General features: G+C 43.3%; 1 protein-coding gene across 2 annotated transcripts in view; it reads right to left on the bottom strand.

Moving 5' to 3' along the window:
* The window catches only part of MTARC2 (mitochondrial amidoxime reducing component 2), a 36233-nt gene that overhangs the window by 866 nt on the left and 12066 nt on the right, over positions 1-23301 (bottom strand). Inside the window, exons 3-7 of one of the 2 annotated variants that reach the window (XM_045397464.2) lie at positions 22315-22477; positions 21169-21309; positions 3820-3881; positions 3660-3731; positions 1961-2115 (exon numbers count right to left, since the gene is read on the bottom strand). In XM_045397464.2, coding sequence (XP_045253399.1) covers positions 1992-2115; positions 3660-3731; positions 3820-3881; positions 21169-21309; positions 22315-22477 — 562 coding nt within the window. In that variant the 3' untranslated portion in view covers positions 1961-1991. The remainder of the gene's footprint in view (positions 1-1960; positions 2116-3659; positions 3732-3819; positions 3882-21168; positions 21310-22314; positions 22478-23301) is intronic. The other variant, XM_074036811.1, reaches the window with a different exon arrangement.

The following is a 23301-nucleotide window of genomic DNA, read 5'->3' as shown; positions in this document are numbered from 1 at the left end:
TCTCTGGTTATTTGGTTATTTATCCTACTGTTCATAAATACTTCAAACTCCCACAAAACAGTCACTTATTGAGGTTATACATATAAATGTATGGTGCAGTGCTGTGCAGAAAGCATGGCCTATTAGCTCTAATTCACATCAGCTCCCAGACCGTACATCAGCTGACTTAGCTGAGCCTTTGTTTCTCATTCATAAAATGCCTATTATCATATCTATCTCACAGAGATCCTCTCACAGATAAAGATTACACAAGGCCTTCTGGGAAGCAGACACAATTGGAAATTGAGGCTGAGTAAACCACAGATGTTCGTTGCCTCCATCCACTGCAAAACAGGATCTGGTTAGATGAGTTTGTGACCAAGTGACATGGAAAACCCTCAGTTGTTAAGGTATCTCACAGCCACTGGGCTCCCTCAGATGCAGAGAACACGTGAAAGCCCTTGGCTCACACATTGATCCAGGTCCAGTCAATCATGACTGGAACAGCAGGACACAGGATCAGTTTCACTCAAGCTAGATGGCTCAGGCTTGGGTCCACTCTTCCCAAATGGGGCTTTTAGAAATGCCAGGCACTTAGGAGCTTCACAGTTTCCTCTCTAGTATTAATACTTATTATATTTCATCAAATCCAAGATATACCAATTGTAAAATGCACCATTATTTTATGCATCACTGATTCACTGATAATTTTATGCATCACTGATATTTTTCAAAAGGCACCCTGAATGTTATAAGAAGCTGACTGATATCAGAGATGTTAGAATAGGTCTCAGAACTGATGAAATATGGTAATGGTTATGCAAATACCTAGTCATAATAGTAGTCAATAGAGGTGTAGTTCCTTTTTGCCCACTTCAAGGGAAAAGCCTGTGTCATGTTTATATCCACTATGGAACCTAAGACTGGATCATGATGGAATGATGGCAATAAAAAACATAACTAATATTTACTGAGCACTTTATTTGTGTTGCAATGCTGAAACTTTATATGAATTAATACTCAAGATAACTTGTGTTGGTTGTTTTGGTAAGTGCTATTATTCCCACTTTGCAGATAAGGGTACTGAGACTTAAAGAGAAGTTAAACATCTCATTCAACTTAGGAAGATGCTTGGATTACCAACCCAAGTCTATCTAATGCTAGATCTAGACCTTCTAAGCCACTATGTTACCCTGTCCTTGAGGACGGTCAGGTTGTGGATGTCAGGACTGCAAGGGCAAGTAACACACGTGAGAAGCTCAGGCCAGAAACAGAGAGAAGGATGGTCAAGAGTTTTGGAGATGAGGTGACCTTAAGAACTGGGTCATGGATTTTATGAGACAACTTGCTTAAAATCTCCAACTTGAGGTCTTCTGACCAACTTTCTCATTCCTTTAATTTGGGAGTTAGGCTTTTGCCTCCAGGAGTCAGGGCTGTATTGGACACGATGAAATCAATGTGAGAACATTATTGTCTAACTCATGATTCAGGACCCAGTCACCTTGATGCACTGATTTTTTTTTTCAAACTTCAATTATACTTTAAAACTACATTTGATAAAAAGCATCCAATTTAAACATTTTCCCAAGTTGATGTTGAATAATTTAAACATTTCCTCTTCTGAGACAGAAAAAATAAATACAAAACTCTTGAGAATCAGTCACCTTCATTTCCCTATTCCTTAATGATGTTCTGTAATAAGCTGTGAACATATACCTGTCTTTCTGCTGAGCCTCTTCCATCAGCATTTTACCATTAAATGGGAAATAGGGGTGGAGAAGGCTGAGGTAGGAGTACACAGATTACTGCAGGGAACAGAAATTAAGGGCATTGTCCAACTCCAAAGATCAGAATACAAAACTGCTTATTCTCGCAAGAATTAAAGCAGCATAACATTAAAAAAAACAAACAAACAAAAAAACACACACACAAGAAAATGCAGCAATGGCTCCAAGACAGTGTATTCAGAAGCAAAGCTGACCTTTTACCATATCACCCTAGTGGATCCGTCGCTACACCATCCGATACACGGGGTCACCAACTCTCAGGCTTCCAATTTTTTCCACTGAATAATAGATCCCAAAAAGCGGAGACAACTTGTATAATTCCCTCTCAGAAGGATCGCACAGGCGGTAGCTGAAACAAGCAAAAATTCAATCATCAGACACAAGAAGGAAATAATAATCGAAATATTCTCAATAGAACTCAAGTTTGCCTTCCAATTTATTTATAAATACACAGCAAACCTTTTCTAAAATGTTGACAGAGAAGTCTGTGGACAATTAGTCAAACTGCAAATAATTCTAGCTTTTCTAGAAGTATCCTGAAAGTCTATGCAATTTCTCCATGGCTTCAGTTTCAGGCCAAAAAGAAAAAACGTATGTGTACGTATAAAATAAATACTTCGTCTATATGGGTACCTTCGACTTCACAACTCATTGAAACAAATGCCCCGAAAACACAAAATGGAATGGCCCTGAACTCTACAAATCTTCTGTTTAGTACATTTAAGCACCATGCTTTCAACCCCCTCCCGGTTTATAAGCCCAAAGCTGTGGTTCACTGGTGAGCAAAATTTCAGACAGACATGCAGTTGTCAGGTGGGTCTGGACTACTGCAGAAGTTAGTCTTTTCCCATTGTCCTGTCTAAAAAACACAATAAATTTCACAGCATCTTAAATAATTATCACTACATCTAATAGAATTGTAAATCTGAAAGCATCATGAAATAACCTCTTCTCTAAGCTAAACCCATTGGAAACAATCCACAAAACAGAGGAAAGAGAAACAAAATAGAATATAGCTCCAAAGAATGTTAAGCCTAAATTACTATCTTCATTGGGAACTAAAGTCAGCCAAACTTCTTTAAATAACAAAACAAGAGAAATCGTTAGCATAAAAGAAGTTCCTCAATAAAAAATCTCTGACAATTCATTACATTCATTTTTTTCTAATATTTCATTATGCAGTTTCAATTATTCTCATATTCCTTGATATTGATTCTAATGAAGGAATTTGAGTTGCAATAAACATGATTAAATAAAGTGTTTGAGGCCTAAATTTGGAAAGGCACATATAAATATTATTAAAAATTGATATGAGAGATATTAAAATTTCAAAATGTAGTATTATACAATTAAAAGTTTATCAAAGCTGGGCACGGTGGCTCATGCCTGTAATCCCAGCATGTTGGGAGGCAGGCGAATCACTGAGGCAAGGAATTTGAGACTAGCCTGGCCAATATGGTGAAACGCTGTCTCTACTAAAAATACAATAATCACCCAGGCATGGTGGCACACACCTGTCGTCCCAGCTACTCAGGAGGCTGAGGTTGGAGAATCACTGGAACCCAGAAAGCAGAGGTTGCAGTGAGCTAAAACCAAGCCACCGCACTCCAGCCTGGGGGAAAGAATGAGATTCCTCTCAAAAAAAAAAAAAAAAAAAAAAAAAAAAAAAGAGTTTATCCAAGGCACTAGAGTATCCATCCGCGAAAAGAGAGAAAGCAACAGTGCTCTCATTAACCAATAGACACAATTCAGTCAGAAGGTAGAGTGGAAGGTGCTCCAGAGAGAAAGGTCATATCTTCCCTAAAGCAGACATAGGTAGTTCTTCCCTAAACCCATAGGTAGTTCTGGGGTGGAGATAATATTTAAAATACACTGGCCGTGGTGGTATTCTACCTCTTCAGGGTGTCCAGTGGCTCTTTCCTGTCTATGACTCCAGTGTCTGGGTCCACCGTGGTCAAAATACACCTGTCATGCAATAACCAAGGGTTAGGTGATGGTTAGGAACCAATGGGTAGGCCACACCACAGTCCTGGGGTCTAGCAAGGTTCATTACCTGGGGCATGCCATTATCTTTTTCACTTCTACACTGCCAATTAGGAGTTCATCCCAGGTATCCTAAAAGAGAAAGTTATCTTTTAAATGGAGGCTTCATTAGTCTCTGAGTCTGTTTATTCTTTGGCTCATATTAAGTATGAAACTATTATAGCAGAAGAAAGCAGCACAAGGTGACACCAAGAAATATCTCCCAGAAGACTCAAAGGGAGGCAGCATACTGGCAAGCTCAGGTCCACCTCTTGACTCCCAGTCTCAAAATCCTGATTCCATCATCACAGGGATGATAGATCTTCTATACGGTGCAGTTTGCCATGAGAGTCATAAATTAACAGAAAAGTCAATGTGTGGATATACAATGAGAAATGTATAACTTGCAAGACAAGCCCACACTTTCCTTATAGCGAAGCTGCAGTGGAACCCAAGTTACAATCTGAAAGTTCTTTGAAGAGTGGGGACATCACCCAAGAGAAGGCAGTCATGATTCACACATTCAATGCTGCCACCTCCACAGACAGGCAGCCTGCTAATGGGGTCTTGATCCCACTGCCACTGACTGTGCCTTGCCTTCCCACCCTTGAATGTGGGCACCGCCAACACTTGCCTCAGGGATGAACTCAATCCTCACAACTTTGAGGGAGGCGCTATCATGAGCCCCATTTTACCCAAAGAAATGGAGAACTAGAGAGAGACAAAATTATCTCAAGGTCACACCAGAGGATGTAAAGCAGCTGGGTTTGAAATCTTTCTGATTCCGAAGGTAGGACTTTGAACCACCTAGCTTTTAACCATATATATTTTTATATGTGCACACACACATATACAGAAATATATATGAGGGATACGGAGATTGTATTATATATATAATATGATTTCTTTTTATACACACACACACACATACATATACATATATAAGGTGGTTATGTGGATTATATTGTAGGGAGGCAAAATAGCACCTCTACCCTCTTAGGGTTTTTCGGCTGGGCCTGATAATTGAATTGACATAAGACAGATCAACAGGAGAAATGTACACATATTTGTTGAATATAACCTTTATGTGGCACAGGAACCTTCATGACAAAATGAAGATGCAATTAGAGTTGAACACTTATATACAGAACTGGGCAAAGATGTGGCAGGACTAGGGTACTTAACGGAGTAGAGAGGGACAGGGAAGATGAGGATTGGTTTGACAGAGTTTGTACAGATTTCCCTCGGCCTCAACTTTCTGTCCTTGATAATAAGCATGACATTTTCCTTCTGGTACTGGGAGACACCTTTTACACAGGAATTTCATCTCCTGCTTGTAAGAAACAGAAGGAAGGGCAGAGGGATCCTCTTGCGCCTCTTTTTTTCAAGTGTCCTTAACTCAAAAAAGTCAATATGCTGGAGCGGCATGTTGGGGGTCATGTGATCTTAACTCCTTCAATATTACATATACATATATAATATGATACATGATATGGTTTGGGTCTGTGTCCCCACCAAATCTTATGTCAGATTGTAATCCCTTTTGTTGGAGGTGTGACCTGGCAGGAGGGAATTCAGTTATGGGGGTGGATCTTTCATGAATGGTTTAGCTCCATCGCCTTGGTGCTGTTCGTTCTCGCAATAGTGAGCGAGCTCTTGCGAGATCCGGTTGCTTAAAAGTGTCTGGCACGTCCCCTTAGCTCTCTTGCTCCTGCTTCTGCCATGTAGGAAGCTGGACCCCGTTTGTTTTCCACCATGACTGGAAGCTTTCTGAGTCCTCCCCAGAAGCAGAAGCTGCTCTGTACCCTGTACAGACTGCAGAACCATGAACCGCTTTTCTTTCTTTTTTTTTTTTTTGAGGCAGAGTCTCACTCTGTTGACCAGGCTGGAGTTCAGTGATTCAATCTCGGCTCTCCGCCTCCCAGATTTAAGCGATTCAAGTGCCTCAGCCTCCTGAGCAGCTGGGCTTACAGGCACGTACCACCGCGCCCGGCTAATTTTTGTATTTTTAGTACAGATGGGGTTTTGTCATGTTGGCCAGGCTGGTCTCGAACTCCTAACCTCAGGTGATCTGCTCCCCTCGGCCTCCCAAACTGCTGGGATTACAGGGTGTAAACTACCGCGCCCAGCCTAAACCTCTTTTCTTCATAAATTATCCAGTCTCAGGTATTTTTTTATAGCAATGTGAGAACAAACTAATACATATATCCAGGTAGATTACAACTTTTTGATTTTACGATGCGTTTATTGGGAGGTAACCCCATGGTAAGTCAAGAAGCATCTGCACACACAGGAGGGGTGTATGTAGAGCTATATAAAGGTTGCAGGCCCCTCCGTGAATAGGGAGGCCATCTGTATTCTTTATCTGTAAGGCACCATGCCTGTCTCTGCTGATACCTACTGATTTAAGGTTTGAATTTCACAGAGCAATCCTCTCTCCAGGTCTCAAGGTAGGAGGCATCGGGATACGGGGCCTCACTGCTGCCTCCGTAAATCAACAGCATAGACTGTGAGTCTAAGGAATTTGGAGAAAAAATCGTCTCAAGTTAGGAACCAAAGAAACCTATTCCTACTTACCTGGCTGCTTCGCTTGTGCAGGAGGCATAAGAAGTCTGAAGTCTCTGCAGGAGGCAGAGCAGGGCGGCGGGTAGGGGCTAACCCCATAACTTTTCCCCTTATACCACTGATGACTAGGCCATGTCTGGTCCTCCTTCAGCGGCAAGCCAGCCCTTCCAACCCCCTCCCGTGCCTACAGTGGTGCTTCAGCAATGCAAATGGTTCTCTAGTACCTACTGGGTCTTCAAAACTCAGAAATCTCCTACAGGGCATGACCACAGCTACAGACTGAAGTAAGGAGGTCTCCATGGATGCACTGGGTTCTAAATCGTCCTTTAGAAAACTGCTGCTTTGTGGAAATAAACGCCACGTTCCAACTAACCAGTTGAGGATAACTGTGTGTACACATCGTGGGTAAGGAATGGAATCGCCATGTCCTACTCAGGACTTATTACAAGCACTCCTAGCCAGTAACTTATTGCGCAAAACTGCAAGACAACCACAGCTGGTGGCTAACCTCCTGGCAGATCGTGACCTCCGATGGAGTGTGACCCAGGAAGGCAGCTACTGTACTGGAAAGTGAGGACTCATGGGAACGCTGGCCTAAAAGGCGGCCAGGAAGCCTGAACACCTTTCACCACACGAGGGCGCTGCGGACACAGGAATGGAAGCCGACCCAGCCGCCTTGTGCTGAAAGCACCCAGGCTCTCCAAGTATCTTCGGTTCACTTTTTGTTTTTTTCTTTCATGAGTGCTGATGAATTTAAGATTTCCAAGCCACATAACGGTGGCAATTCGGCGTCGTTATTATGATAGAAAGCAGGCACAAATTCAGTTAGTCATCTATTCTCACTGTTAGACAACCGCAAGGCCCCGTTTGGAAGAGCAAATTGTCTGGGTTCGTTAAGAATCGTCTGCAGCACCCACAGATGCCAGCTCTAGTTACTTCCTAAAATAGTAATCACCACATATAATCATATATATTCTAACCCTAATCTGATCATTGTCAGCATTTTGGCGTAAAGCATTATTTGCAATTTAAAAAAAAAACCCTATGCTAATTAAGTTTAAATGCAATTATTAATTCAGTTATTAAAAATGATACATTTTATACTATTAAAATAAATTTAATAACGCATGGAGTTAAAATTTCCATTATATTCTACTAGACATACATAACAGTGAAATAAGCTGTTTGGTAAGTTCCAGTGTTTCCTCAAAGGAAGACACACACGTGACCAACAAGCATATGAAAAAATGCTCAATATCACTGATCACTAGGGAAATGCAAATCAAAACCACAATGAGCTACCATCTCACACCAGTCAGAATGGCTATTACTAAAAAATCAAAAAATAACAGGTGCTGGCGAGGCTGTGGAGAAAAGGGAAGGTTTACATACTGTTGGTGGGAATGTAAATTGGTTCAACCACCGTGGAAAGCAATCTGGGGATTTCTCAAAGAACTTAAAACAGAAACGTCATTCAACCCAGCAATCCCATTATTGGGTATACACCCAAAGCAATACAAAGCATTCTACCACAAAGACACACGCACACGTATATTCATCACAGCACTGTTCACAACAGCAAACACATGGAATCAACCTATCAACAGTGGACTGGATAAAGAAAATGTGGTATACATACACTATGGAATACTATGCAGCCATTTAAAAAAAAAAAAAAAAACACGAGATTATGTCCTTTGCAGCAACATACATAGAGCTGGAGGCCATTATTCGGAAAGAATTACTGCAGGAACAGAAAACCAAATACCACATGTTCTCACCTATAAATGGAGGCTAAATATTGAATACACATGGATACAAAGAAAGGAACAACAGACACGCGGGCCTACTGGAGGGTGGAGGGTAGGAAGGGGTGAGAATTGAAACACTATCGGGTACTATGCTTATTACCTGGCTGACAAAACAGCCTGTACACCAAACCCCCAGCAACACACAATTTACCTATATAAAAAACCTGCACCCGTACCCCTGCACCTAAAACAAATGTTGGAAAGAAAAAAATAAATAAGTAAATAGGTAAAGAAAAAGATTCCAGGGTCTTCCCTAAACACAAAATCAGCTCGAGACGCTTAGTGCGCCCCCTGCTGGTAACCAAACTTTCCGCAGTCTGCCGAAATCCAGGTCCCAATGACATTTACTTAGAGCGATGGGATAAAACCATGGAGTTTCCCAGATGAAAGAAGCAAGGAAAGGAAGAGGAAAATGCAAGGAGGAGGGGGAGTACTATACATAAGGGGCTCAGCCCTGAGGAAATAATCCTGAGAATTTGCTATGAATGAATGTGTGCACATTTTGTAAATACTAAATTAAGACTAGAGGGTTTTCCATCACAAGCAGCACCCAGAGAGAGAAGTGAAATAAGGGTGGGGCGGGTGGGTGTTGTGGAACACACAAATGAGGGTGTTTGTCTGTTTGAAACCTTCATTAGAATCCGTATAGGCATTTGCCAAGCAAAAAATTAGATGTATGAAACTTAAAAGGTGACTACTAACGGAGAGTCTCCCTTCCTCTTTTCCTGTCTCTCTCTCCATAAATGCATATGTATGTGTATACACACACACACACACACACACACACACAGGTCTATATAGACACACAGATGCATGGCTATATCCATAGAGAGGAAGTAGATACAGATGTAGAGAATATATATCTCTACCTATATAGTCCATCTCTCTATGTATAGCCAGAGAGAGAGAGTGCAGAGTCAGTTGAAAATAGAGGCCAAGGCAAGTTCTCAAATACCAGCTGGCACAGAAGGCCAAGACCTCTGAGAGTGAGGTGGAAAGAGCCTGCATGGTCTGCCGTGGCAATGGGCGATGAAAGAAATCACTTGGAAGAGCACAGATCAGAGCAGCAGTTCAAATTAGATCCATGGCCACCAAGCCTCCGGGAGCCTGTTCCTGGAGCCTCCTGCCACCGCCGTCCAGGCCCCTTCATCTGCTTCATCTCAGTCGCAGGATTGGCGCCTCCCTTTCGCTGCTCCTGGTTTTCTACGCATGTGTTTATGATATTGTGTTGTACACACAATTGTTAGAAGCAACTTTAAACTATTTTGTGATAAATCAAGGGAGTAATAAACAAGACTGTTCTGTTTCTAAATCCATAGCAATTTTTCTGACTTGGTATCAATGACTCTACATGATTATAGAAAGCTCAAAGTCACCTACTGGAGAGTCGCTAAATATGCATGGGACACATGTGCAATAATCATTATTCAGGTATTTCAAAAGGGTGTGCCCAGTCTAGACAACACGATATAACCTCGTCTCTACCGAAATTACACAAATTAGCCAGGTGTGGTGGTGTGTGCCTGTGGTCCTAGCTACTCAGGAGACTTGAGGCAGGAGGATGGCTTCAGCCTGGGAGGCAGAGGTTGCAGTGAGCCGAGATCACGTCACTGCACTCCAGCCTGGGCGACAGGGTGAGACCCTGTCTGGAAAAGAAACGAGAATGTGAGTCTATATCTATTAACACTGAATACTTTTCAAGGTGTCACTGAGTGAAAAAAGCACAAGGCACATTTTAGGTGTGTGTGTTTATGTATAACAGAGAACGATTCCATTCACATAAAAAATCTGTGTACATAGTTATGTGTACACATTTATAGCAATAAATCTGGAAGGCTCCTCACCAACACCTAAACATTGTTTTTCATAATAAATCTTGATTTTTTCTTTTGCCTTTTTTGCTTTATTTTTTATAAGAGGTATAAACCCAACAGCACATCTTAAAAATAACTTTTGTCTAGATAGTTTATCAGATTCTCTCTGACATCAAATACATGATGTCTTTTCCAACACCAATTCTGCAATTCTCTGATACCAACTGGGTGTCCAACAATTCAACCCAATTCTGACACTCACTACTAGAAACAAGTAGAGATCCCTTGGGTAAGTCCTACAAGACTGCCCCCCATCCCAGATGCCAGCCAAGTGCAGGCCAACCATGCTTCTCACCAACCGGCTATAAATTGAGGGTTCCCACAACCCCCTCCTAAGGTTTGACAAGTTTCTAGAATGACTCCCAGAACTCAAAAAAGGCTTTACTGTTGTTCCCGACTTATTATAAAGGATGCAACTCAGGAACAGCCCAGTGGAAACGCTGTCTAGGGCAAGGGATGGGGACGGGGGCTCTCTGAGTTTTCATGCCCTCTCTGGGTGCACCACCTTCCTAGAACTTCAATGTGTTCTCCAACTTGGAAGCTCTCCAAACCCCATCTTTCAGGGGTTTTGGGAAGTTTTATTTCATGTAAATGATTGGCAAAATCATTGGCCATTGGTAACCAAACTCAACCTCCAGCCCCTCTCCCTTCCCCTGAGGTTAGGGCTGGGTAGGGCTGAAAGTCCCAACCCTCTAATCACGGCTTAGTCTTTCTGAGAACTAGCTCCCATACCAAAGCTGTCTAGGGACACCCCTCTTTCCCCAAGAGTCATCTCACTAGCATAAAGTCAGGTGTGATTGAAAGGGGCTTGCTGTGAATGACAAAAGAAACTCCTCTCACCCCTGTCACTCAGGAAATTCCAAGGGCTTAGGAGCTCGAGCCAGGAACCAGAGACAAAGACCAAATATATACTTCCTATTACACCAGAGTTAAATGATCTCAAACCAAAAGTTATTTTTTTCTATTCTTAAGACATACAAGCTAATGAATATTCCTTAATGTCATATTTCAAAATTTAATCACTCTTCTTACAAAGAAAGACCATGCCATGGTTCCTGCATTTGGATCCAGTTCATATCAAGCAAGTCTTCAGCATCCACTGCCCCCAAACACACACACACCCATGCACACGCACACACACACACACACACACGCACACACACACACGCCCTATCCAGAGTGCCTCTTTCTCACTGGGATCCTGCAAGTCTGATGTCCTGACCTCAGCTGCAGCCCTCTACCTACTGAAGCCTTGATCCCACTTGGCCCTGAGACCCTTGCAGGCAGACACAGTGAGGTCGTCTCTGTTGTCTTAGCATCTATCTCAGAGATTAGCACTAAGGAAACAAACATTTGCTGCAAATATGAATATTTCAGAATTTGGGGACTAAGACAGGATGCCATACACTAAGAATTACCAACTTAAATAAGACATTACTTTTCACTTAACAAATTAGTAAAAATTATAGCGATGTCGGCAAGAGGACAATGAAAAGGGCACGTTTATGCTCACCTTGAGGGAATATAAATTGGTACAAGGTTTCTGGAAAGCAATTTGGCAATATATACAGAGAGCTTTTAAAATGCTGCATTAGCATTTCCTAAGAATACTTTTGGAAATGTAGATACCGACCATTTTACAAAGCTGCTCATTATTTATGTAAGAGAAAATGGAAAACAACCTAAATGCTCAATCCTAAGGGAATGGTTAAACAAGTTATTGCAGAGTCAGTCACAGAATGGACTCATATGGAACCACTGGAACCACGCGAATGAAGGGTTTGCAAAGACAGCTGATTGCCATATGCCATTAAATGAAAATGGTGGAATTTAATACTATTTATACAATATCGCATAAACCATACAGGAAACACAACAAAATGTTACCACAGACTACATTTTAATAGTACGATCATGAAGAATTTTTTAATTTCACTTTAAGCTCTGGGATACGTGTGCAAAATGCACAGGTTTGTTACATAGGTGTACCCGTGCCATGGTGGTCTGCTGCACCTGTCAACCCATCATCTAGGTTTTAAGCCCCGCATGCATTCCGTATTTGTCCTATTGCTCTCCCACCCCTTAACCCCCACCCGCCGAGAGGCCCTGGTGTGTGTTGCTCCCCAGTGAGGAATTTTTATGTGTTTCTTCAATCTCTACTGTGTTTTTCAAGCTGTGCAAAGAAGATGAATTACTTTTAAAAATGTCTTTTATAATCAGAAAAAAATTAACTATCTGAAAAGTTTCTTGAAATTTGTCATTAAAATGTTTTCCACACCCCTGGTTCCAGACTCCCTGGGCTTTCTCATGACCCCATGTTTGAACGGCACTGTGTGGAGACCCAGTGTGCTTTATCCTTCAAGGATAAGTATCCTCACATTACACAATAGCTAGTGTATGCTCCTATGGAATCACATGAGACACATTTCTGTAAACCAATAATGTGCCTGGACTGCTTTTCAGCACACTTAGGCATATTAAATGTGCCTGGAGGCATCTGCTGTTTGGGACACTTGGACCTGGAAAATCCTAGCAGAAGAGAAAGACAGAAGCCTAAGGCTTTTTTTTTTTCTTTGAGACAGAGTCTCACTCTGTCGCCCAGGCTAAAGTGCAATGGCACGATCTTGGCTCACTGCAACCTCTGCCTCCCAGGTTCAAGCAATTCTCCTGCCTCAGCCTCCCAAGTAGCTGGGATTACAGGCATCCACCACCATGCCCAGCTAATTTTTGTATTTTTAATATAGATTGGGGTTTCACCATAGTTGTCAGGCTAGTCTCGAACTCCTGACCTCAGGTGATCTGACTGCCTCAGCCTCCCAAAGTGCTGGGATTATAGGCGTGAGCCATGGTGACTGGACTGCCTAAGGCTTTTTTAGAAGCTGGCTTCTGTTCTCTGGAGACCACCTACTCTTAAAAACACCAGCAACAGGCTACAAAAAGGGAATCAGAGCTCGAGATGTGGCTGTGTTGCTCTGAAGTGTATTCACTGGTTGGGACATTCTGCAGGGCTGATGTGGGTCTGTGTGTTCCACTCACATAGCAGTTTCCTCTCAGGGGAGGTTATGGCCACGAGAATTTTAGTGGCTAATGGACATCACACATCCTAGTCTCCCACTCCGGGCTTGACTGGGTGTCCCACATGACCAACGGCGGAGGTTGGGAGGGGCAGCTACCAATTGAATTGCCAAAGGCAGCCTGGGCTGTGCTGGATTGCTTTTCAGCACGCTAAGTCCATGCAGTGACTCACAGTCCTCCAGAGGACAGCGAGAGAAAGGTATGGGGGGGTCATGGTCTCTGAGATCACTCCTGCCTACCTCCACTCTGCCATGTCTACTCCAACATCTGTATTTGAAGGGCTTGTCTCTGGGGTAGCATTGTAAAGTGAATGACCACTCCTTACAAGTGATTGATAAGTGTGAGTTCATGTATCACACACACTTGAGGGGAATACCATGAACTACCGTCACTGAAGACACACTTCCTCTTTGTTCTGAAATATAATGTATTTAGAGTAGATGAGACCTGATAAATACAATTCAATGGCCAAATTCTTGCCTCGAATTCAGTTCAACAAGGTCTCACACAAAGCCTTGTTCACTCAGGACCAGGAATAAACTAGAAAAAGCATGGTGAAGGAAATCTCGAGAAATAGACTTTAAGAGACTGTTAATATTAAACAAGCTCACTTACAAAAAAGCTAGAACACAGCATGTGCAATATGAGTTTTTTTTGTTTGTTTTGTTTTTGTTTTTGTTTTTGTGAGACGGAGTCTTGATCTGTCACCCAGGCTGGAGTGCAGTGGCGCGATCTCGGCTCACTGCAAGCTCTGCCTCCCGGATCCACGCCATTCTCCTGCCTCAGCCTCCCGAGTAGCTGAGACTACAGGCGCCCGCCACCATGCCTAGCTAATTTTTTTTTTATTATTTTTTTTTTATTTTTAGTAAAGGTGGAGTTTCACGGTGTTAGTCAAGATGGTCTCGATCTCCTGACCTAATGATCCGCCCGCCCAAAAAAAAAAAAAAAGCCAATGCAGTGGTTCTATCAGAGAGGGGGTTCTGAGAGACATTTGTGATAAAGTGCCTTTACCGACCACACACACACACACACACACACACACACACACAGAAAGAGAGAGAGAGAGAAGAAAGTGCCCAGGGAATTAAACAACTTGAGCGCTGCAAAGAGCCTTTTAAAGTCCCTTGGTAGAACCTGTTAACTTTAAGATCAGAAAATCATGCTCAGGGAGGTTAAGGCCAAGCTCATGATGATTTAAGGGCCACGCTGGTCTCCAGGCACATCTGTAACTCCTGCCAGTTACGACTTTGTTCCCCAGGAAAACCCTAGCCCAGAGGTTCCCACCACTGGCTGCACACTAGAAACCCCAGGGGAGCTTCAAAAGCTCCCTCTGCCCAAGCTGCACCTGAGATGGAGCCACTAGTGTTGTTTAAGGTTGTCTGGTGGCCCAATGTGCAGCCAGAGGGAGACCCACGGGCCCAGGCAGATCTCACTGCATATCTGCTCTTAATCTGTCTTCCGCTGACTGCCTTAGCTGCGGACTTTCCAGTGGTGTCTCGCTTACTCACTGGGTGTAGTCATGAAGAAAGCTGTGTGAGGCTGTGTGGAAGGTACCCCCAGAAGCACCTCCTCCTTCTCCTTGATGAGAAAGAGGCGAAAGCCCTGTAGTACTTGGCTGTGCCGTCTTCCACTCCCTCTTGCCCAACTCCTAAAAGCCCCTCTGGAAAATATTTCAAATGACTCAGGTGTAATCAAAACAGCAAATGTAGAAGGAGATCTCCTTAAGTAAAGGAGTTCTGTTGGCAAATTCTTCAGAAATGTGAATGTATTCCTACTCCATCCACTCCTGATCTCTATCCTCCTGTTTTAATCATTGGTGCTTTTCCTAATCAAGGCAAACCTATCCAAGACTCCTGCTGAGGTCCGCTAACAATAGATGCATGTCAGGAGCTCCCCAGATGAGGACATGGAACTTTTACCTTGAAAGGCATGCCACAAACGTCCGCAGGGAGGGGACACCTGCATTCCCCAGGCCCCTGCTTGGTTCTTTTCGTTAAGAAAGAAAAATGACTTTCAGACGCTTTCAGCTTGCTTCTAACAGAGATAATGAACATGAAATTCAGGCTAATCTTCATTATGCCAAAGCTGATACCTGTTCTTCTTCTCTGTTTTTTCTACTGAGCACAATTGTCCTGCTTCTTTCAGAGGGCAGCCCATGACACCCATGACCCCAGCCCACCCACAGTGACTGGGGCCCAATACAGGTTTGCCAAATGACCTGAAAATGACTTTAACAAGGTCGCAGAGCTGATATTCATGGACTTTTGATAGCCAGCCAGAGTGCAAGTCCTCACTTGGCCACACACTGGCTATGCGACCTCGAGAGCAAGTGACTCAACTCCTCTGAGGCTCAGTTTCCTCATCTGAAAAAGAAGGATCAAAACATGACCCGCCTCAATGGCTATCAAACATTTTCCACCATGGCCCACAGTAAAAATTACATTTTACATTGTTTCCTAATACTCTCTCATGTGTACACATGAGAGAGTTTTGCAAGACAATTCTTAACCCTTCTATATATAGTTTACTCTGATATCTTTTATTCCATCCTATTCTTCTTTTAAAAGTGTTAGTCAGGACCCACTACACTGATATTAGAACCCAATAATGGGTTGTGACCCACAGTCTGGAAAGGGAACTAGAATTAAATGTGATAATGCATGTAAAGGGTCTGGCACGGTGCCTGCGACCTAGTAAGTGTTCAATAGCAATGAGTCATGATTCTTGCTGTTATTTTTGTATATTGTTATCATTACTGCTGCTTCAAGAAATCCCTGAAGCCCGGTAGAGACTGCTGTTCTTACGCCAGAAAAGAGACTCGTTATCTCATATCCTAACCCATCCAAACTCAGGTTCTGCGGACTGAAAAGTCTAGTGATCATGATTTACAAAAACTGTGTTTACAAAAACTGTGTTTACAAAAACAGCTGGAAAGGGTAAGACTGGGAGGACCCAATCCACACAGCCAGTACGCAGTGAGGCTCAGAGTCCAACCACAGCTGTCCAGCTTCAAAATCTCCCTCTCTGGAAGTTTCCTGGAGAAGCACTTCCTGAGTGAAAGATAACACACCAAGAGTTTTCTGCAAGCTTCTCCACAATTCTTTCATAATGTGGAGTGAGGACTGATACAAACAAGACATTCCATTAAAAACATCAAGTTTAGCTCATCAGGACAGTGAGCAAAGTTCAGTAAACACTGACCCCACAATGGCCAACTACAGAGATAGGAAGCATTGGTCGATTTTATTATTTCTAAACTTCGTCGTGCTGCATTCCCAGAACTCAAGCACACCACACTGACCCAAGGAAGCAGCCTTCCAAAAATTGCTTAACATTCTCAGCTACATGGACAAAGTACAGAGTACTTTAGGCCACAAACAGTAAATGTTACACAATACATTCTCCTATTACTCTGTGTTTTTGCAGTAAATGATGGCCTGAATTTCATGTTGAGGTTTGCTAATTTTTAATGATTAATTGGCATATTAAATATGTACAGGTTCTATCATTTTACATGAATATTTAACAGAGTCCTACTCATTGAAAGAATTACAGTTTTGTGAGGTACCAGGTAGACAGGTTAATGCCTTAGGCCTTTAACTAATGGGCTTCCTAATTTAAGGAAGAATACATCAGCAACATTAGCATCATTTAATAAGAATGATTTTTTTTATGCGCATGGCCAGAGGACTGTTTCAGAAAAATCAGAGTATTCTATCTTATTTGCTATTTCTGTAAGCCCATCATAGTGCAGGAATAAAATGACAAATGGACTTGGAGGCACAAATTCATTTAAGAGTTTATTTTTCTCACTTTTAATTAATTATTTTTTTGTAAAGGTGGGGTTTCACCTTGTTGCCCAGGCTGGTCTCAAACTCCTGGACTCTCACACAACCTGCCCGCCTTGGCCTCCCAAAGTTCTAGGCCACGCCTGGCCTGTTTTTGTTTGTACTTTTATTTTCAGTTTATTATTAAAAAAAAGAAGAAGAAGAAGAAGACTCCACTCTGCCTAAGAAAGCAGGATTAGGTTTTCATTAGCCTTAGGTTAAGTTTGACAAGTTATAGGAGAACAAAAATTAGAGGTTGGCAAGGTACAGGAAAGCAAAAACGCTTCAGCCAAGGACAAGAGTGTCTTTTTTTTCTTATTTCCTTGGCTCAAGATCTTAAACTAAAATTAATACCAAAATAATCTGTTCTTTAGTGGAAACAAATCAAGAAACATTTTATTCCCTAAAAGAAAGTTTCTCAGAAAATAATGGAAGAATTACAGGATTCCTGTGGAAGAACTGTTGCTTCATGGACTAATTTCTATTCCCCGAACTATTTCCATTCCAATCTTCAGTAACATACGTTCTTAAAACAGAGCATGAATTTCATTTGTTGTTTACCAAGCATTTAATGAATCCGATTGTATGTACATCCTACTAGACAATGTGGGAAACTAGAACTGGGAGGGGCAGGTGGGTGTACTAGGAAACCAGTGAGGCTTGAGCCTTAGGCCCCTTATTTGCACAGAACCTTTCAAGGCCTTGAACCTAATTTTATTTTTGTTAATTTTATATATTTTTGTTAATAATTTTATTTTTTTCTTAAAGGGACCCCCAAGTTGTATAAACTTCAGGTCCCACCAAGTCTAGATTCATTAGTTCCTTCCATCAAGAAACCAGTCTCCTGAGTATATCAGGGGCCTCTTCCTCTCTGGCATTCTCCATTGCCCTCCCAGCCCCAATCCCATATCATCTCTGACCCCTATGGTCCCTGCACTCTCCTAACTCCGTGCTTCTCCAGACACTGTGGACATGAGATTCACCTGGGATGATGCTGCCAGTGCAGAGGTGCAGGCCTTGTCGCAATGCTCATGTAGATTTCAGGTAAGGCCTACTAATCTGCACTTTAGAAAAAAGACTCTTAGCCAGGTGAGGTGGCTTATGACTATAATCCCAGCCCTTTGGGAAGCTAAGGTAGGCAGATTGCTTGAGTCCAGGAGTTCAAGACCAGCCTGGGCAACATAGGGAGACCTTGTCTCTACAAAAAAATACAAAAATTAGCCAGGCATGATGGCATATGCCTGTAGTCCCAGCTAGCTGGGAAGCTGGAAGGCTAAGGTGGGAGGATCACCTGAGCTGGGGAGTTTGAGGCTGCAGTGAGCCGTGTTCGCACCACTGTCCTCCAGTTTGGGTGACAGAGACCTTGTCTCAAAAAAGAAAAAAAAAAAAAAAGACTCTCTAGTGATTGGACCTGGCCTTGGTATTTCTGTCTCAGGCTTCCCTGCCTTTCAATGAGCATTCAAGAGAGTTGCCAGAATAATATGCGCCTGGCACGCTGTACAGGCATTCAGCAGATATTTGTTGGAAGAATGCAAATCATAATTACTCCCTTGCTCAGAATCATTGCCAGCTCCTCAATATCCACAGTATAAAATCTAAACTCTTTGGTGTGGTGGCCTCCAGCCAGCTCCAGTCCAGCCGCCCTGACATTTCTCCTTTACCCCCATGCTCCTGTGATGCTAAAACGCTCCCAAGCACCCCTTTATTCATGGCCTCTCATGCTTCTAGGCCTCCCAACCACCTGTCGCCTTTACCCATAAAGACCCTCCTCTGACGCTGGCCTGCACACGGTCCACACAAGTACCGGGTGAACAGCATTGCTTCCGGGGAGCTGGACGTGACCCCTCCCCATGCCCAGGCCTCCCTTCTCCAGGCAGAGTTAGGCAGTTCTACTTCTATACATCTCTGGTAGCTTCTAAGTATGTACACAAAAGCACTTCTGACACTGGGCTGTCATTGTCTCCTGGCCGTGCCCCTCATATTGGAACATTCTGAAGAGCAAGATCCATGCCCCTCATATTGGAACATTCTGAAGAGCAAGAGCCTGTATCCGGGCTCCTACAAACCATGCCTGACCCATAATAGATTACTGAATTTTTTTTTTTTTTTTTTTTTGGAGACAGAGTCTCGCTCTGTCGCCCAGGCTGGAGTGCAGTGGCCGGATCTCAGCTCACTGCAAGCTCCGCCTCCCGGGTTTACGCCATTCTCCTGCCTCAGCCTCCCGAGTAGCTGGGACTACAGGCGCCCACCACCTCGCCCGGCTAGTTTTTTGTATTTTTAGTAGAGACGGGGTTTCACCATGTTAGCCAGGATGGTCTCGATCTCCTGACCTTGTGATCCGCCCGTCTCGGCCTCCCAAAGTGCTGAGATTACAGGCTTGAGCCACCACGCCCGGCTACTGAATTTTTAAAATTAACAAAGGCACAGAGGAATTCAACTAGATAACAAATGACAAGACAACATCATCAAGTAGACAACTTCTGTATACATTGCTATTGCTCTTTCCCTTTTTCTTTTTTCTTTTTTAATAGACAGGTTCTCATTCTATCATCCAGACCGGAGTGTAGTGGCACAATCTCCGACCCCGGACTCAAGCCATACTCCCACCTCAGCCTCCCAAGTAGCTGGGACTACAGGCACGCACCACCATACGTGGCTAATTTTTGTATTCTTTTAGTAGAGATGGGGTTTTGCCATGTTATCCAAGCTGGTCTCAAACTCCTAGGCTCAAGCAATCTTCCTGCCTTGGCCCAAAGTGCTGGGACTATAGGCATGAGCGCCTACAGCGCCTGGCAGCTATTTTTCAAATTATCAGATAATACAGAGTGCCTACATGTGTGATGATTTATACTAGGCTCAGCGCAAAGGTTTATCCTAAAGAACAGTGTTTATCAACAAATCCAAGGGCTGGGCACAGTGACTTATGCCTGTCATCCAAGCACTTTGGGAGCCTGAGGCGGGTGGATCACCTGAGGTCAGGAGCTCAAGACTGGCCTGGCCAACATGGAGAAATCCCATCTCTACTAAAAGTACAAAAATTAGCCAAGTGTGGTGACATGTGCCTGTAGTCTCAGCTACCCTGGAGGCTGAGGCAGGAGAACCACACAAACCTGGGAGGTGGAGGTTACAGTAAGCCGAGAGTGTGCAACTCCAACCTGGGTGACACAGTGAGACTCTGTCTCAAAAAAAAAAAAAAAAAAAAGGGCACATTTTACTCACACAAAAGGAAGTATGGTCATTCAGGGGAGCAAAGAATTGAGAGGGTGTTTAAGAGCCTCTCCTCTCAGAGTTAACTACTTGGGATCTCTAAATTAGAATTGTCACCCCAGCTCTACAGATGCTGGAGTTACAAGTTTTGTGTTCTAATGCCAGCCACCATTTACCTGCTAGGCAAAGTGTATAACACCTCTGAGCTTCATTTTCCTTATAAAAAGGAGACAGTAACACAAATTTCACAGGGTTATTGTAAAGATCAAATAAAGTAATTTATCTCAAATGTTTATTTAGCTTAATGCCTAGCACCCAGTAAACACCCAATAAATGGTATTTGTCACTGAACTTCCACTACTTGGAAAGTTTAGCTTACCCCTCAGGCTTAATATGATGGCTAATGCTTCTTATTATAAAGCAACACCCAGCTATATGTATATTACGTACAGAGTTCAAGGTTTCTACTGGGTTCTGATGCAGTTTTCCCTTAAGACCACAAAGGTGTGTCCTTGAAAAGGGTGGAAATTTCTGGCTCAAACCCCATAAAAGAGCATGTACATGCCGTGGGAGAGAACTTGGGCCACAGCATGGTATGTCTCCAGGGGCAGATTGCCTGTGTCCTCTTGGTCTGCACTTTGGGGCATGGGGCTTCTAAAGGTCTCAAATCTTTGAGAGCACTGCTGAGTGATAGAGAAGTGGAAAATGGCTTTATCTTTCTCCTTTATCTTTGCTTCCCTCAGTTATCTCTGAGCTATGATTACATATTCCAACCTCAGACTTGCTACGATTTCAAGTTTTGACTGTTTGCTTTGGGGCCCAAGCATTAACGGGTGAGAGCAACGTGCCCCCGCAAGGCCGAGGCCGGCGCGTTGATGGCACAAGCAATGAGTGATGGCAGCAGCAATGAATGAACGACTCGACCTTGGCGGATCTGAGTTGGCTCTGGCTACAGCAGAGTTACCTTAGCACCGCGAGCAGCATATCTGAGCACGATGCACAAAAGCAGTGGGTCACTTACCTCCTCAAAAGCATCACAGCCGGTCACCACGATATTTGGCCTGAAATTCTCCATTTTCATTTTCTTCTCTATCCTGGTATTCAGATCTACCAGGGAGGCATCTGTCATGATCAGGAGCGGGCTGCAGTCTGGGTAGGCCACCTTGCCAAGAACACAGGATAGTCAGGCCCCCCCCACTCCACAAAATGGCCTAGACCAACTGCAAAGCTAAGTAATGTCCAGAAGCAAAATCACTTCAGTGCAGAAGAGGGGAGCGCGGTGTTCAGGAAGGAGAGAGACGTGACTTTGGGCTTGCAAGTGGCCAGGAACTGGAGCAGTCCATGTCCATACACAGGAACAGGGCTGCAGCCAGGGCCAGCTCTGGGCCAATGTCACCCACCACGCTTCCTCTTCCTGGGTTCCCACTCCGACTCCAGCAGCGACCCCTTCCCACATCATCCTCAAACAGCGAGGACCTACTGCCAATCAGCTATACTCCAGTAATAATTTCCTCAACAACACCATTCACTCCCTAAGCATTTACTGAGCACTACCAGGCACTGTTCTAGTAGGGAAACAGCAGTAAAGAAAGCAGATAAAAACCCCTGCCCTCAAGGAGCTTGTAGTTTAGGGGCTACTGAGAGAAACTCCCTGAGGTCCTTGTATTTTAAACCTTAGCTCATGGCAGAATCAGAGGCTTTGGTCTTTGGCTCAGGGGACAGTTTTCCTTACGGGGAGGCACCTTGCCAGCACCTGAAATAAGCACACCTCACAGATTGTGAGGGGCAGGTCAGAACAAAGCCTGCTCCTGTAATTCCAGGAAACTTGGATTTAGTCCCGAACAAACTTCTCACTTTTGTTTCTCCAGCCAGTTTTCTCTTGCATCTCCATCTACCTGGGAGTCACCCCGGCTCCCCGCTCCACAATATCTCTCATATTCAATCCTCCATATACCCTAGAGATCCCACTTTTGAGACATCTCTCATATCCACCTTCTTTTCCATCCCCCGGTACCTCTGCCCAGGCTGTGCCCTCATTATCACTCACCAAGGCCATTATCATATTTTGTTAACTGAGGTCCCAAGAGAGGCTCTTTGCCGACCGTGAAGGAAGTCAGAAAGAGAAGGGTGACTAGTAGGAGTGAAGGTAAACTCTCTGTAAGCTCACCTGGTAATTCTGATCAAGAGTAGGGAGAAGTTTTCTTGAGGTTCTTCCCTTCATGTTTGTCTCAAATTGAACCAATCTATACACTTCTGTTTTCAAGAAGTTGGTGAACCACTGAGCTGCCTCATTGCCACAGTCTCTGCCTTTAATGTCAAGGCCAAATATCCTGGAAAGGTCACAAAAGAACACCAGGTGACTTACTTATTTTAAATACACTGAGGGATGGTGTCAAAAATGAACAGCTGGACTGTTGGGACCTGACCAGCCCAGAGGGCTGTTAAGTGTTCCTTGGGTCAAAGCTGAGCAAAAGCACAGGAGAAAGGAGTAGAATGTGCTCTGGGGAAGAGCTACCCAAACCTTAATGTATGTGCAAATCCTCCAGGATCTTGTTTGGATGCAGATTCTGGTTCAGTAAGTCTGGGTTGGAGTCTGAGATTCTACATTCCCAACAAGCTTCTGGATACCTAAGCTGCAGTGTCCATGAACACAAGGATTTAGGACACTTTCACAAGAGGAGAGGGGTTGTCCTGTGGCAGATGTACCCTGAGCTTAGAATCCAACAGACCTGGGTCAAATTGGAACTCGGCCATTCTCTAGTTCTGTGGCCATAAGCAAATCATTTAACTTCTCTGACCTGTCTCCAGTTGTAAATTGGAGAAAATTATATGGTATCTACCTATGTCACTTGGTGGCAACAGATAACTTTACATAACACAGTGGCCCTCAAGGTTTTCTTGCTTAAATTCCCCAAAGGAGTTTTAAAAAGCTATGGACCCTTCACAGAACTATAAGTTGACAGGTAAACTTTTTCATCATAAGTTTAATTTGTTCTGAATGATATCATTTCCACTGAATTTTAAACATTGACATTTAAAATAAAATGATTGCAGTATGCTTTTAAAAGTATGTAATGAGATCTAAAGGCCATATTGGTTTGATATCCACCATTATCCATTTAAACATTTTTGTGTTATTCCTCTTTTTATTCAT

Source organism: Macaca fascicularis, chromosome 1, assembly GCF_037993035.2.
Source record: "Macaca fascicularis isolate 582-1 chromosome 1, T2T-MFA8v1.1".
NCBI lineage: Eukaryota > Metazoa > Chordata > Mammalia > Primates > Cercopithecidae > Macaca > Macaca fascicularis.
This window is presented reverse-complemented; position numbering and strand designations above follow the sequence as displayed.